The sequence below is a fragment of the Cavia porcellus genome, unplaced genomic scaffold, assembly GCF_034190915.1.
Source record: "Cavia porcellus strain 051 isolate PalLab524CR breed Dunkin Hartley unplaced genomic scaffold, mCavPor4.1 scaffold_14, whole genome shotgun sequence".
In the NCBI taxonomy this organism is placed as follows: Eukaryota; Metazoa; Chordata; class Mammalia; order Rodentia; family Caviidae; genus Cavia; species Cavia porcellus.
The window spans coordinates 8,447,061-8,459,780 of record NW_026947497.1 but is presented as its reverse complement, the minus strand read 5'-3'; the positions used below and the strand labels follow the sequence as shown (position 1 = coordinate 8,459,780).

The window sequence follows — 12,720 nt, the reverse complement described above, 5'->3', positions numbered from 1 at the left end:
ACACTTGTAAGGGCTACCATGTGTGCTGTTAAAAGGTTTTTAATTTAAAATTATTCTCTTAGATAATCGTGTCTCAAGTGACATTGTGATTTATCACCACTAATCAAGATTCTGATCCCCCATAGACATCTTGTTTGTATCTGTTTTTGTTCTGTGTTACATAAATACGAGGTTTCTGTATAAAATTCGGACTGTGTAATATAGGGCTAATGAGTCACAGATGGAGACATGCTGGCACATTACCATCTAATAACGTTTTAAACTCATATTCCATAGTAAAACAAAAGCAAATTGTACACATCTGTTTTCCAACTTGTAGTATTTCTGAGTTTCTCCAGAGTCTGTGTTTGGAAGGCTTTTACTTAGAGAAAAGAGAAAGAGGACATAGGTCACTTCAAACTACGCAGCCACTTAATAGCCTTATCAGAACAGATTTGGCCAAAGGGAGCCGGTTTCCTCCACTTGGCTTCCTGAAAAGTCGTAGTGCTCAAGAACAGGAATGAAAGGCATTGGGGTTAAAAAAAAAAGTTCATAGGACAAACTTTACTTTATTGGCTCTGTTAAAAAGAAAAGCATGTCCCTAACATGGGGGAAAGGAAAAGGAAAAATATCCACAGAATGAATAAAATTAAAAACTCAAGAAACACCTAGGTTTCCTGAAACTATCCTCAAAATAGAATTGGGTGACAAGACAGGACGCCTGAGCAGAGACCCTCAGGAATCAGGGGCTGCGAATCTCTGTGGTTGTTGTTTATTTGTAATGTAAATACGTTCTGTGTTTAGAACAAAATTGGAATGAAAGGCTCCAATTTCATGCTCCTTAGAAGAGAAATACAGAATCAAGGCAGAATTTCGCTCTGACTTACACAACTGATATCACAGATTAAATACAAGTCTCAAACACATCTCTCCAGCCTTGGTCCTGGTTGAGGAATTCCACACCACTTTTCTGCCTTCAAGGGTTCATGGGAACCGTCAAGCCCTTTTGGAAAGTTAGGTGACAGAAGTGGTTACCACAGAGTGGAACCGTGAATCCCCTGAGGTGAAATACACCTGTGAGCAGAGACCATTCTCCCCCCAGCACTGGGGGAATTCTCGAAGCAAAGGGACTTGAGAGTCTTGGGAGGGCTAGAGGGAGACACTGGAGGATGTGTGTAGGAAAGTAATATTTGGGGAAGCATTTCATTTATTCTGATCTAACAGTAGGATTGGGTTCACTGTCACTGCCCACAAAATAATTAACACATGTGTCCTGTGCTGTGCATTGTAAACAGAGCGCTCACGGTGTCTGCAGCGATCTGCATTTTGTATTAACATTCCTTGAAGAAAGTTTTGTGTTCAGGGCGGCAAAGTCTGCCCACCAGCGTGTGCGCAGACCCTACCATGCCCGCCACGACAGGACAGTGGCAAATTCCATGTCCTCCCCATGCTCAAGACGGTGGCAGGAGCGCTCAGCTAGCTCACGGGCGCCTGAGTCTCGCGCCAGGAGAGGCAGGTGTTAGGCGTGTGCTTGCTTTGTTTGTCCCCTAGTGGACTGTCCATGTGACGTTCTGTGTCGTGTTGTTTTGGTGCTGTGCTGTGTCCTTAGGGCCTGCCGGGCTTCCCCACGGTCGCTGCCCTGCACAGTAATCAGATCCTCACCGTCAAGGTTTGTGGTTGACTCTCAGCCTGTGGGGTCAGAGCCACAGTCAGCATAAGAGAAGCAAGAACCCTTCAGCTGCCATGCCCAGCCCAGTCACCGCCTCTGGTGGTGACATCAAACCATGGTCGGGGTGCTGGGAACCCACCTGCATCAACCCCAGGGAAGTTGCCGGCCTTGGGCTGGCACAGCCCCACTGGGACTGTGCCACACCCCTGCCTTGGTGTGCATGCATTCTAATCGGTGATGTTTTCAGCCATTTGGTAACCCCAGGGCTCAGGACCAGAGCGTCCACTGCAAGGCAGCTGGGTTCCTGCCACTTTATGCTGGCTGGCGAGTCTGACACCAACGGAACTGGCACTGTATCTGCCCGCTCTGCTGGGTGGGGCACATAGGGTCACCCCCACTCAACACCCACGGCAAGATGATGGGGTACAGAAAAGATTGGCTTCCAACGAAAACTCTGGTCTCACTCTGGCATTCAAGGTCCCCCCTACCCCCACCTCCCTTCAGGAAGACCCAGTGGGTCCATCTCAGATGCAGTGCCGGTTCCGTTCTGTTCAATGATCACTGTAATCTAACGTGCGTGTCTTTATTTCTTTCTTGGGGCCTTCTGATGTCTATTCTTCAACTCTCTCACCTCTGAACTTCAACCTTTGACCTCACCTGACTGATCAGATGGTGTTTCCTAAAATCAATCATGGCTTTCTCTCTGCTGATCAGCAGCTCATTAAACGCCGCCTGATTAAGGTAGTGCTTCCTCTTGCTGGAGTCCAAGAGTTCTTCTTTGCATTCATTATTGCTCTGGGGACTATTGCTTTACTGTTTACTTCTTTCGAGGGTGTTGGAGGGGGCCTGGCATGGGAGTGGGGCGGGTCTTTAATTTGCAAATATCTTAGAACCAATTTTTATTTGATGAGCTGCATTTGAAATGTATGCAAAAGTACCAAAGTAAAAAGACATCAAAATTTTACATTTTAACTAGTAAGAACTCCAATTTCTAATTTCGCTAGCCTTAGTTATTCACAAATTACGCAGTCTGCCCAGAACTTCATTTGCCTCCTTTTGTCGGCTATGGAAAGTAAATATATTTGTTGAGCTACAAATGCAGCCATTTATTTATTAAGCAGTGACTATAACGCATACCGAATTGCTGCAGATAAACTTATAGAAAGTTTCCTACTGGGTTTGCAGCTAGTGGTTGCACAGCAGCAGGCTGGCTTGGGCTGCTCTGGCTTTAATAGCATCTCAGCTTTGCCCAACATGAATATTTATTTTGCTCCCTGCTGGCAGGTAAATTGCTTGCAGGCTTCCATTTCTGGTTCCTCTCAGAGTGTGAATGTGGATTAGATAATGGGGATGCAAAGTGTTGAAAAAAAGACCTGGGGATTTGTCTCTCCTGGTTATTGTTGGTCTGTCCCCTTCTCCATTGCAGGGTGACCAAGGGCAAGCAGGGCCTCCCGGACCCCCAGGCCCTCCAGGTCCCAGAGGACCACCAGGGGACACCGGGAAGGATGGCCCCCGCGGGATGCCAGGAGTGCCCGTGAGTTGTTTTGGGGTCTGTGGTCGTGGGTTTGAGAATCAGGGTGGGGCAGGATAGCAAGCGCTGTGGAACCAAGGGGTCACACTGGCAGCAGGCATGGAGAGCAGAGGGGCGGCAGGAGAGTCTCCAAGCGTTTTGGGGCCCTGCCAGCAGGGTGCCACGCTCCCTCCATCCACGGGAGCCCACGCAAACTCCAAACACCTGGACAGGTGAGCCAGGAGGACTTCCGGTCTGGGGACCCCCATCCTACATCTGCCTCAAGGTAGGCTTGAGCCTTGGGTTTTGGGGGAAGATAACTTTGGGAAAGGAAGTAGTCAGCTGGTAACAAGTTGCAAAAGGCCCAGAGCAAACACAGCAAAGTTTCTTGCTATTTCTGGAAAGTAAAGATCATGCAGCTTTCCAATATTTAATTCTTTGTACATAATTTAACCAAAAAGTAGCTAATAAAAGCAGTAGCATTAATGGTTAAAACAGTGGGCCTGATTTTAATAACACTTGTCCCTGTGATATAATAGGATGGGATGGAGGTCATATTAATAGACATCAATTAAAGTGCCTTCAATACTTAGTTACTGAGATAAGTATCAAAGTACAGGACAGTAGATAAATGGCTCAGTAGAAGCAACCCAGCAATTTTTGGAGATAACATTCTTAAAAACCCCTTTCCCTCGCTGGGATCCGCTGGGAATTAGCTCATAGGAGAGGCGGAACCAGTTCTCCACATGCCACTGACTGTAGTTCTGAGCCTCTGAAGTAGTGATTTAACCCTAAAACTGCTCGAATCTCAGCATTTCTCTGGGTGATACCTTCCAGGAGCGAGAGGCCCACTCCTCTGGTGATATTTGAAGTGTTTTCATTGATTGCTAGTTGTTAGCAATCGATGGTTCTTTGGGTTAGTTAAAAATATTTTGATGCCACAGAATTACTCAGATCATTGAGTATTGTAGACAATAACTGAAATATAACTTAAGATAGAAATTACTTTTAAGAAACAAAGATAAAGGTAAGGCATGACAAGCAATCCAAAATCACACTGCCCTTTATATAACTATAGTTTTATTTGTTTAAGAAGTAGAGATTTTTACACAAAGAACAAGTTAACCTCTCTAAAAAGAGATTCTATAAATAGAATTTGAACTTGATTTCTGGTCTTGAAGTTAATTTATACATGCTATCATAATCACTAGAAGGTATAATCCCATTTTAATCTGAGTGTTAGATGATAGTGATATAACAGATTTTTCTGTATCGATTTTATTTAAACAAGGTACTTCAGTATTGGTTCCTAAGTACCAAATTTTAAAATCAATTTCTGCACCTTTTATTCTTTCATTCCCACCCTGAGAGCAATTGTTTGTGTCCTACATAAGAAACTCCTGAGTTCTCATAGAGGAGACCCACGCCATCATCTCTGTGTTCTTATAAAGAGGATGAGATCGTGTCCTCGATGGCAGGAAACAGGGAGGGATACAGACATGGTGGAGATGGGCAGGGGCCTGGGAAGGGGACCTCGGCTGGAGAGAGAGGAGGTCCCTCAAACAGGGATGCTCTGTGGACTAGGTCCCCCAGGTACTGTCATTGTCACATGTTACAAACAAATGCCAATAAAAATCTACAAATAGACTATTAAATCCTAAGATATTTATAAAATTTATTTGAAGAAAGGATAGCAGATCTCTAAATTCTGTAATGTTTGTGTTCTTTTATTTAACCAAAAAAGAAGTGCTTATTTATAGGGTGTGGGGAGTATTAGAAAAGATAAAAATTGCTATCAGGGACCTGGCCTAGACCTCCAGTGTCCCAAAGGAGTGTACAGCAAAGGCTTAAGTAAGTGAGATAAGTGGTGTGATTTTAGGGCTCCAGGAGAATCACAACCTTCTGCAGAGTTCAGGGCCTCTGGTGGCTAACACAGAGGATGCCTCTGGGCAGCCTGTATTTTTTTTTTTTCCAAAGAAAGGCAGGAAACTGAGCAGACCTTGGGAGCGGTTCAAGGACTTTGCAAGTAACCAATTATGTTAGCAAGGAGAGGTATCTTAGGAGATCTCCATGTTGCATTTCACTACAGGGGTGAAATGCCTGTGGCTAAAGTCTTTATTTAGTCAACTGGAGTTGGAGCCAGGTGTCCTCAGCTGTTATCTTGCCCTGGCCATGCAGCAGCCCTGCAAGTGTGTTCAATTTCCAGTTTCAGTGGCTCCCAAAAAATTGCTAATATTATCCCTATTCTTTTTTCAGGGCGAACCAGGGAAACCCGGAGAACAAGGCTTAATGGCAAGTATCTTCATTTATGTTATTCAATACTAAAAATCACAGGGAACCAGGATATTAAAAACTATAGTGGAGATAACATGTGACAATTGTGTCTGTCATATGAACCATAACAAAAAATTCATGCGAGTGCAAGAGTACCGAGCCTGGTTGCTGCACACTGAAGGCCATGGGCTCGGCTGCAGCACATAGATCCAATGCCATGCAGGAGGAAAGCAGGGTCCCGGCCAGGGACAGGATGGGAGATGGTGCTTTGCAGCTCCACCAAAAGGGGACCTTATGTGGGGACAGCAGACCAACTGCCACAGGGCCCAGTGTGACTGAATTAACACACGAAGGCTTGCTCGGGTGCAGGATGTTTTTGTATTGTGAAATCTCTGCCCAGGGAGAGGCAGTCATGCCTTTTGGACCTGTGTTAAAAGGCCATGAAATGATTTAATATGGACTGGGGGTGACACCCCATTCCCTAGCCTCTGCCAGTCAAAGAGATGAGAAGACTGTCCCTGCTTCCTCTCCTGCCTCTTCCTCTCCGTCTCGCAAGCTGCCCTCTAAACCCACTCTACACTTGGAGCTGCTGGGAAGCCAACAGAAAATCTCTTCCCAAATGCCAGAGGATGCTCACACCTGGCCAGACACCTGGCCAGGGCATCGGTTTGCTCCATGATGTGTGGTTCACAGCCTGCAGGGGACCAAGAGATAAAATTGATTTGAAAACTGCCTAGCTAGGACCTAGGAAAAGGCATACACGAAAGCACAGCAGTGGCCCACCCAGCCAGCCACGTCTGTACCTGGGATGACAGCGCTGGGGACCAAATCTCACCCACTGCCTTGAGGCACTCTGTTCCTGTCCACTGAGACCAGCATGGACATTTGACGTACGTACATTATTTTGGGTACCATCATGAATTAAAAACAAATGAGGACAAAGAAGAAAACATTTGTCATCAGTGGTGACTGCAATGCAAAAGCAGCCTTGACTGCTGGGACTGCGAGCCACATAAGTAGGGAGGGTTCTTGGAAACTGTGGTACAAATCACTTTACACAGTTGCCTGCCCCTATCTCATCCTTCCCGGAAAATCGGCAGAATGGATTCCTCTCATTTGCACCTGCTTGGGGTTCTCAGGAAGCTTGTTTATTTTCAGCCAACTCAGGTTCTTATTGCAGGCTTTGGCCTCCTACCCTGACACTCAGCTCAGCCTCCTTGTGTATGACGTTCCAAAATGAAGTGGGTATTATTCTAAAAGTCATATGCTCCTCTCCCTTGAATTTATATGTACTCTTGTGGATGCACTAGATGAATAGCGACAAAATCCCATTTCCTGTGATTCCTAGTTTTGGGGGGTATTTTGGGTTGTTGTTTTGGGGTTTTGCTATATTTATATGCTGAAAATTGAGCCCAGGGCCTTGCCTATGCCAGGCACACCTGCAACACTGAGATATGCCCAATTCTTAGTTTGAGTCACTGAATACAAATATTTTACATGGTTCAAAATTGTGTTAGTATCATAATGTGCTTTGATTTCCCACTTCATTATATATGGGGGAAAAAACCTTTTTAAAAAAAATTTGGTTTTTTATTTGTAGGAAGTGAACCCAAGGCTTATGCATGCTAGGCACGCCTGTACTACTTAACTACTGCCCTAACCCCCTTTTAATTTTTTTTTTGAGACCACTAGGTTTCACTAAGTTGCCCACATTGCTCTAGTATTTGAGAATCCTCCTGCCCCAGCGTCCTGAGTAGCTAGGATTAGAGATGTGTGCCCCTGTACTTCACCTCATTTTAAAAAACCTTTCATAGCTGGGTATAACAATCATGTCTACCAGCCCAGCACTTGAGAGGCTGAGATAGGAAGATCACTGCAAGTTTGAGCCCAGCCTGAACTATATAATGAGTTCAAGATTAGCCTGAACTACACTGCAAAATCCTGTCAAAAAAACAACAAAACAAAAAATCCTCTTTCAATGCACCTAATACTGGTTATAAATTCTATAGACCTTTTCTTCTTTTTTAAACTCCAGATTTAGTTCATATTTTTTAAATGAAATTAAAAACAAACCTAACAATGTATAGACCATATCAATAAGCAGACCATTACCCTAAGCCCCTCCCCAGTCCTCATCCCAAAGGGAACTCCAGTCCTTACTAATGTCACCCTAGATTAGGTTTGCCTGCATTTGAATTTTGTATTAATTGAATCATACAGTATGTACACATTTGTGTCTGGCTTCTTTCTTTCAGGGTTGTATTGTGAGATTGTCCACCTCTGTTTAATAGCCTTCACAGCTGGTTAAAAAAAAATAGGAAGAACCTTACTTCCTTGACTACCCTGTTAAAACTACATCAGTCAGAGCAGTGAATGAATGCTTGTCTGTCTGACCTTGGGCAAGTCACTTAACCTCCCAATTTCTCATCTGTACAGAAAGGATAATACCCTCTCTGCCTGCCTGAAAAGGTCACCAAACACAAATGCAATAAATTAGGGGGAAGCACTTTCCTATCTATAATGAAGAACGATGTGAGCATGTTATTATTATTATCACTCGGTCATTTCCTCCGAGTAAATTACAGGTGAGCCAGCATGAATTTCTATAACAGATGTATTCCTGTAAAGTTGTATAGGAATCAGATTTTCATAAATCACTGTACTTTAAATGTGCTGAGGAATTTTGCAATGAAAGCAATCCTGTTCCAAGTCTGTCTTCCTCCTAGCAAACTCAATTTCTGTGGAGTGTATTGGTTACTAGAAAAATTGTCTAAAAAAGTTGTCATTCTTTTTTTTTAAAAAAAAATCACTTTTCTTTTGCTTATTTACATGAATAGTGCCTGTATACCTTAGCTCATCTCAAAGAGAGATGATACTGAAAATTGTAATTTTCATAAATTTTTCTTTAGAAATTTCTTTTCAAATGTTTGTGTGTATGTGTTTGCATGTGTATGTGTATGTGAACTCAAAGTCCAGTAACAGGAAAAATTCATGGTAGCAATAACTATTGACTTGGGATGAGTTTTAGGGGTATATGATTATACCCTGAACTCCTTTTTACTGATCTGTAAGATGTAGGTAATGGTTCCTGTTCTGTGTATCTCAGTGTATCATGGTGGGAAGCAAGTGAAATATGAATGTGGTATATTCTATGAACTAGAAAGAATTCCATAAATAAGTATTATGGCCAAGACAAATGTCCTGGAGTATCACAGTGCATACAGGAAGGCCCCAGTATGAAATGTCAGGGCCAGCAGCTGCTGACGAGCTCCCAGTGAAATCAAAGCATGTTAAGTACTGGAGTTGACAGAGTGCTGTGTGTGTGTGTGTGTGTGTGTGTGTGTGTGTGTGTGCGTGCATACACATGTGCATGTGTGTTCCTATTTATTGTTGTAGTGGGTGGTGGTTCTTTGCCTTCCTTGTTCTTTTGTCTATCAGATCACCAGTTTTTCATGGTGCTCCCCGTCTTGCCTAGCAGCTAAAACAGAGAGTGTTGCCAAGCCCCCCGCTGTCACCTGTCCACCTGATGCAAACGCACTGCATTTGTTGCTTTGTGCTGTGCGAGATGCATGCTTAGGTGCCCAGGGCCGTAGGAGGCGTGGGAGACACTTACAAATTTAAAATATCTCTCATGGCAGAACCAGAAAGTGCAAAACAACCTCAAACTAGCTCTTACAAAACTGTTTATGAGTGGGTCAGGTAGGGAATTAGTTTTCATAATCCAGGATAGTTTATATAGCAAAAATAATCATTGGGAGATTAGCAGTGTCAGTGATGCAATAAAATTGAAAAGCTCCAGCAGGTCCACGTTTATTTAATCCTGCCGCATGTTGCTCTGTCAGTGTGACCTTGGGGTTTTCCGAGAAGTTCAGGATGAGATTTTAAAAGACAGACCTTTGAGCTTGAGTGAATTTGATTCCATCTAAGTCGGAGCAGATCCACTCTATTTTGCAAAACCAGACCCAAGAGTAAAAGCCAGGGCTCGCCTCTCTCAGAGGTGCCCTCGAGTTACGCTGCCTTCTGGCACATCTTGGCCTTCCAGTTCTTCCGAATCTTAAGCAGTTGTTAAAATAGTATTTTTGAAGGTATCTTTCCTTTAGCTATTCTTGCCGCTTCCTTAGGAAATGCAATAGGTGCTCTCAGAGATATGAAAAATAGAAGTATTTGTAATGCACCAAGTAGTCCCAGTTTCTGGGTATTATTTTTGGTCGAAGGTGTCTATTTTCCAAGGCTTCAAAGAACAAACCGCTTTGCTTACTCTGAAGCTCCTTTTTTCTTCCCTTCCTCGGGCTCCAGATACACTGCATAGCATGTCCTTTCATGTCTTTCTGAATATAAAAATACATTTTACGTCTTGGGCCTTGATAGTATGTGGAAATTCAAAACTCAAAAGGGTCATCCATTAAGGCGAAACTTGAGCTGAAGAATTTATAGATATTTGAGCTTTAGTTTTGCCTGTAAACCTGTTTGTGACATCTGCACCATGTGAATATAATGGTTTTTTTTAAAGTTAATAACATAAGTGTAGATAATTCCTTTGCTTCCTTTAAAATTGCAAATAGTAAGTGAAGACATGCTTTCATGCTTTTATAACTCATTGCTTAGTAAAACTCAGCATTTTCTTTGGTGGCCCTTGATCCATCTTCTATCTTGATCAGCAGGTGGCAGATATTGGAGACAGCAGCAGACTCTGCCCGCTGATTTGGATCTAGCAGAGAAACCCCCTACCCTTGCACGGCACCAGTAACAAAGATGATGCACATCACTTTAGCATAGCAACAAGACTGGATCTCAGCCTCACTGCTGGCAAGATCTTACGTCACATACCCTGCCCCCTGGGATGCCTTAGCAACTGTCCTAACACTTCTGTTCTGACTACAATGCTTCTTATCCTCTCTAATCTGATTGCCCGTGAAGTACATATAAGCGTCCCACGACAGTGCCCTTCTACCTCCTGGGTATCTTTGTCCCCAGCCTGTAGTGCTTTGTTTTCCAAATGAACCAAGAGAAAGTTGACAAGCAGTCTGCCTTCCATCTCTGACGCCTGCCCAGCACACCTTCCAGTTGGCCGACATGGGAAATCTGTGATTCCAGTATGCACAGACTTTTCTAAAGGTATCTAAAGATCACATGAGTGCAGCAACAAAGAGGAATGTTTGACTTTCCTTCAAAGCTGGTTCTGTCTCCTAGAAACACAATCTCCCCTCTTGCGGGGAACGTTTTCATTGGTAATTTAGAAGTGTGATCATGGAACCTAAGCACAGAAAGATCTTATTGGGCTGAAGAGATGGTTCTGTCTGTGTTGTTTCCGCCTCATTTCATTGTGGTTTTCTTAATGACCACCATCCTGTGAGTGAGCTCTGTGCTTGACTCTATACTGACTCCAGTGAAAGACCTAAAAACCCACTGGGTCAGTTAAGATATCTAGATCTCAAGTTCCTCACCTGAAGAGCACAGTGACACTAGGTGGTCCGAGCCCCCTTCCAGCCCCAGAGCCCTGTCGTACTCCCTTGTTTTTATTAGAATGCACAGCTGCCTGATACGTTTAGCCATCATATATAACATTTTCGTGATTAAATGAATAGTTGTACATTAAATTATAAAGGAAGGTGTAACAGTGTCTCCTTTAAAACTCTGATCAACTTTCTTAATTATCATTTAACTTTAGAATCCAACATATTGGAGCTCCACCGAAGCAAAATATGGGACTCTTATATGAGGATATATTGAAACTATTCTTCTCTCTCGCCCTATTTTCATCTTTCATGAAGAGGAAAGCTTTACAATTAAAACTGGATCCATTTAAAATGTATATTTACATTTGCAGATTAGTGGCCTGTGTACAAATGTTAGGGTCAGGGACCAAATGGAAGTCTTTACACAAAATGTGTAAGTATTAAAATGTATGAACCAAGCTACTAAAGTTAGAAAGTAAAATACATTCTGTCATTTAATATGCACAAAAAATTTCCATATTTAATTGGAAAATCCAAATCCAGAGATTCTTAAAGTAGTACTTAAAGTCAGAGATGACCAGCCCTAGCCCCTGGCCACCTGTCTTTCTCTTTCCACACCTTTCTCCATCCCTCTGTTTTATAAAACTCAGCCTCTAACTTCGTAAGACTCAAATCTTGGGTGTTCACAAGACCAACTTCCGGGCACATCCTCAAACCCCTGCCTCCCTGCCCCTCTCCCAGTTCATTGCTGTGTGTATCTGTGGCCTGAGACTGGGAAAGGCCTCGTCCATTGGGTTAAACAAGATTAGACAATTCCATCATTTCGAAAACTTCTTGAGACAGCACTGATCTTGTTTAGATAGAAAACAGATCTGAACAGCAAAGGACCATACATTGTAGTCTTAAATTTAAGACTTACGGTGGATCAGGGGATATTTAAATTCTAGGAACCAGTGTTTCTCAGCATTGTTGATTTAGAATAGGCAAAGCACGCAATAGAAACATTTTTAACTGAGTGTAGTGTAGGGTGATAGGCTTCTATACACCATAAATCTCTGTTCTTTATAGCACTCAAGGGAAGAATGTGTAGTCACGGAGGGCAGAGGAGCCTGTTAATTTTTCCTTCTTTTGGGGTCATTTCCATTTTGGGTTCAGCACTAAGAAGCAATTTATTAAATATTTAGAAGGGACGGAGTGAGCTAATTTCAGCTGTGGATATCTGGTGAAATGTGATACAGAGTCTCTGTTTTGGAATCCAATCAGCACATAGGTTCTCAGATACCTAGATCTGTCTTTAATCTGCCCGTGGTATTAATGCCTGGTATTTAGTGTTGGGCTCTGGTTTTGTCAAGTGGTGAGAAGAATGTATTACCTCTTTAATTTCCTGCGCTTTAAGACACCCCCTTCCGAAGGTCATCGCCTCACAGTTTTGAGAAGTCCCAACAAATGAATCATCTAGAGTTTAGTATTTCCCCTTGCCCCAAAGTCAGCCCGTGAGATAGGGAAATCAGAAGGAACTGGTTCTTTTTGGAAAGTTACTGCTGTGGTTAGAACTATTTTACCAAATGTTCACGAGTAAGCGTAATGCCACGCTATCTTACCAATAGGCTCTGGGCTTCAAGTAATAGGGGTTTTCAAGTGATATTATTTAAGCAAAAATCCCAGGTACTTTATTAAAAACCTCAAAACTAGAGACTCTCTCCAGTTACAGAGGTATAATAATGTGGTAAAATGGTGGAAATCTGGTAAACAGAATTTTATTCATTTATTTGTCTTTTTTTTTTTTTTTTTGAGACAGTTTTTCTATGCAATTCCGGCTGGCTTTGAACTCA

General features: G+C 42.9%; 1 protein-coding gene across 1 annotated transcript in view; it reads left to right on the top strand.

The window, feature by feature from the left end:
• Positions 1-12,720, top strand: part of Col25a1 (collagen type XXV alpha 1 chain) — a 408,157-nt gene that overhangs the window by 295,028 nt on the left and 100,409 nt on the right. Inside the window, exons 8-10 of the mRNA XM_063260619.1 lie at positions 2,318-2,389; positions 3,075-3,182; positions 5,415-5,450. Coding sequence (XP_063116689.1) covers positions 2,318-2,389; positions 3,075-3,182; positions 5,415-5,450 — 216 coding nt within the window. The remainder of the gene's footprint in view (positions 1-2,317; positions 2,390-3,074; positions 3,183-5,414; positions 5,451-12,720) is intronic.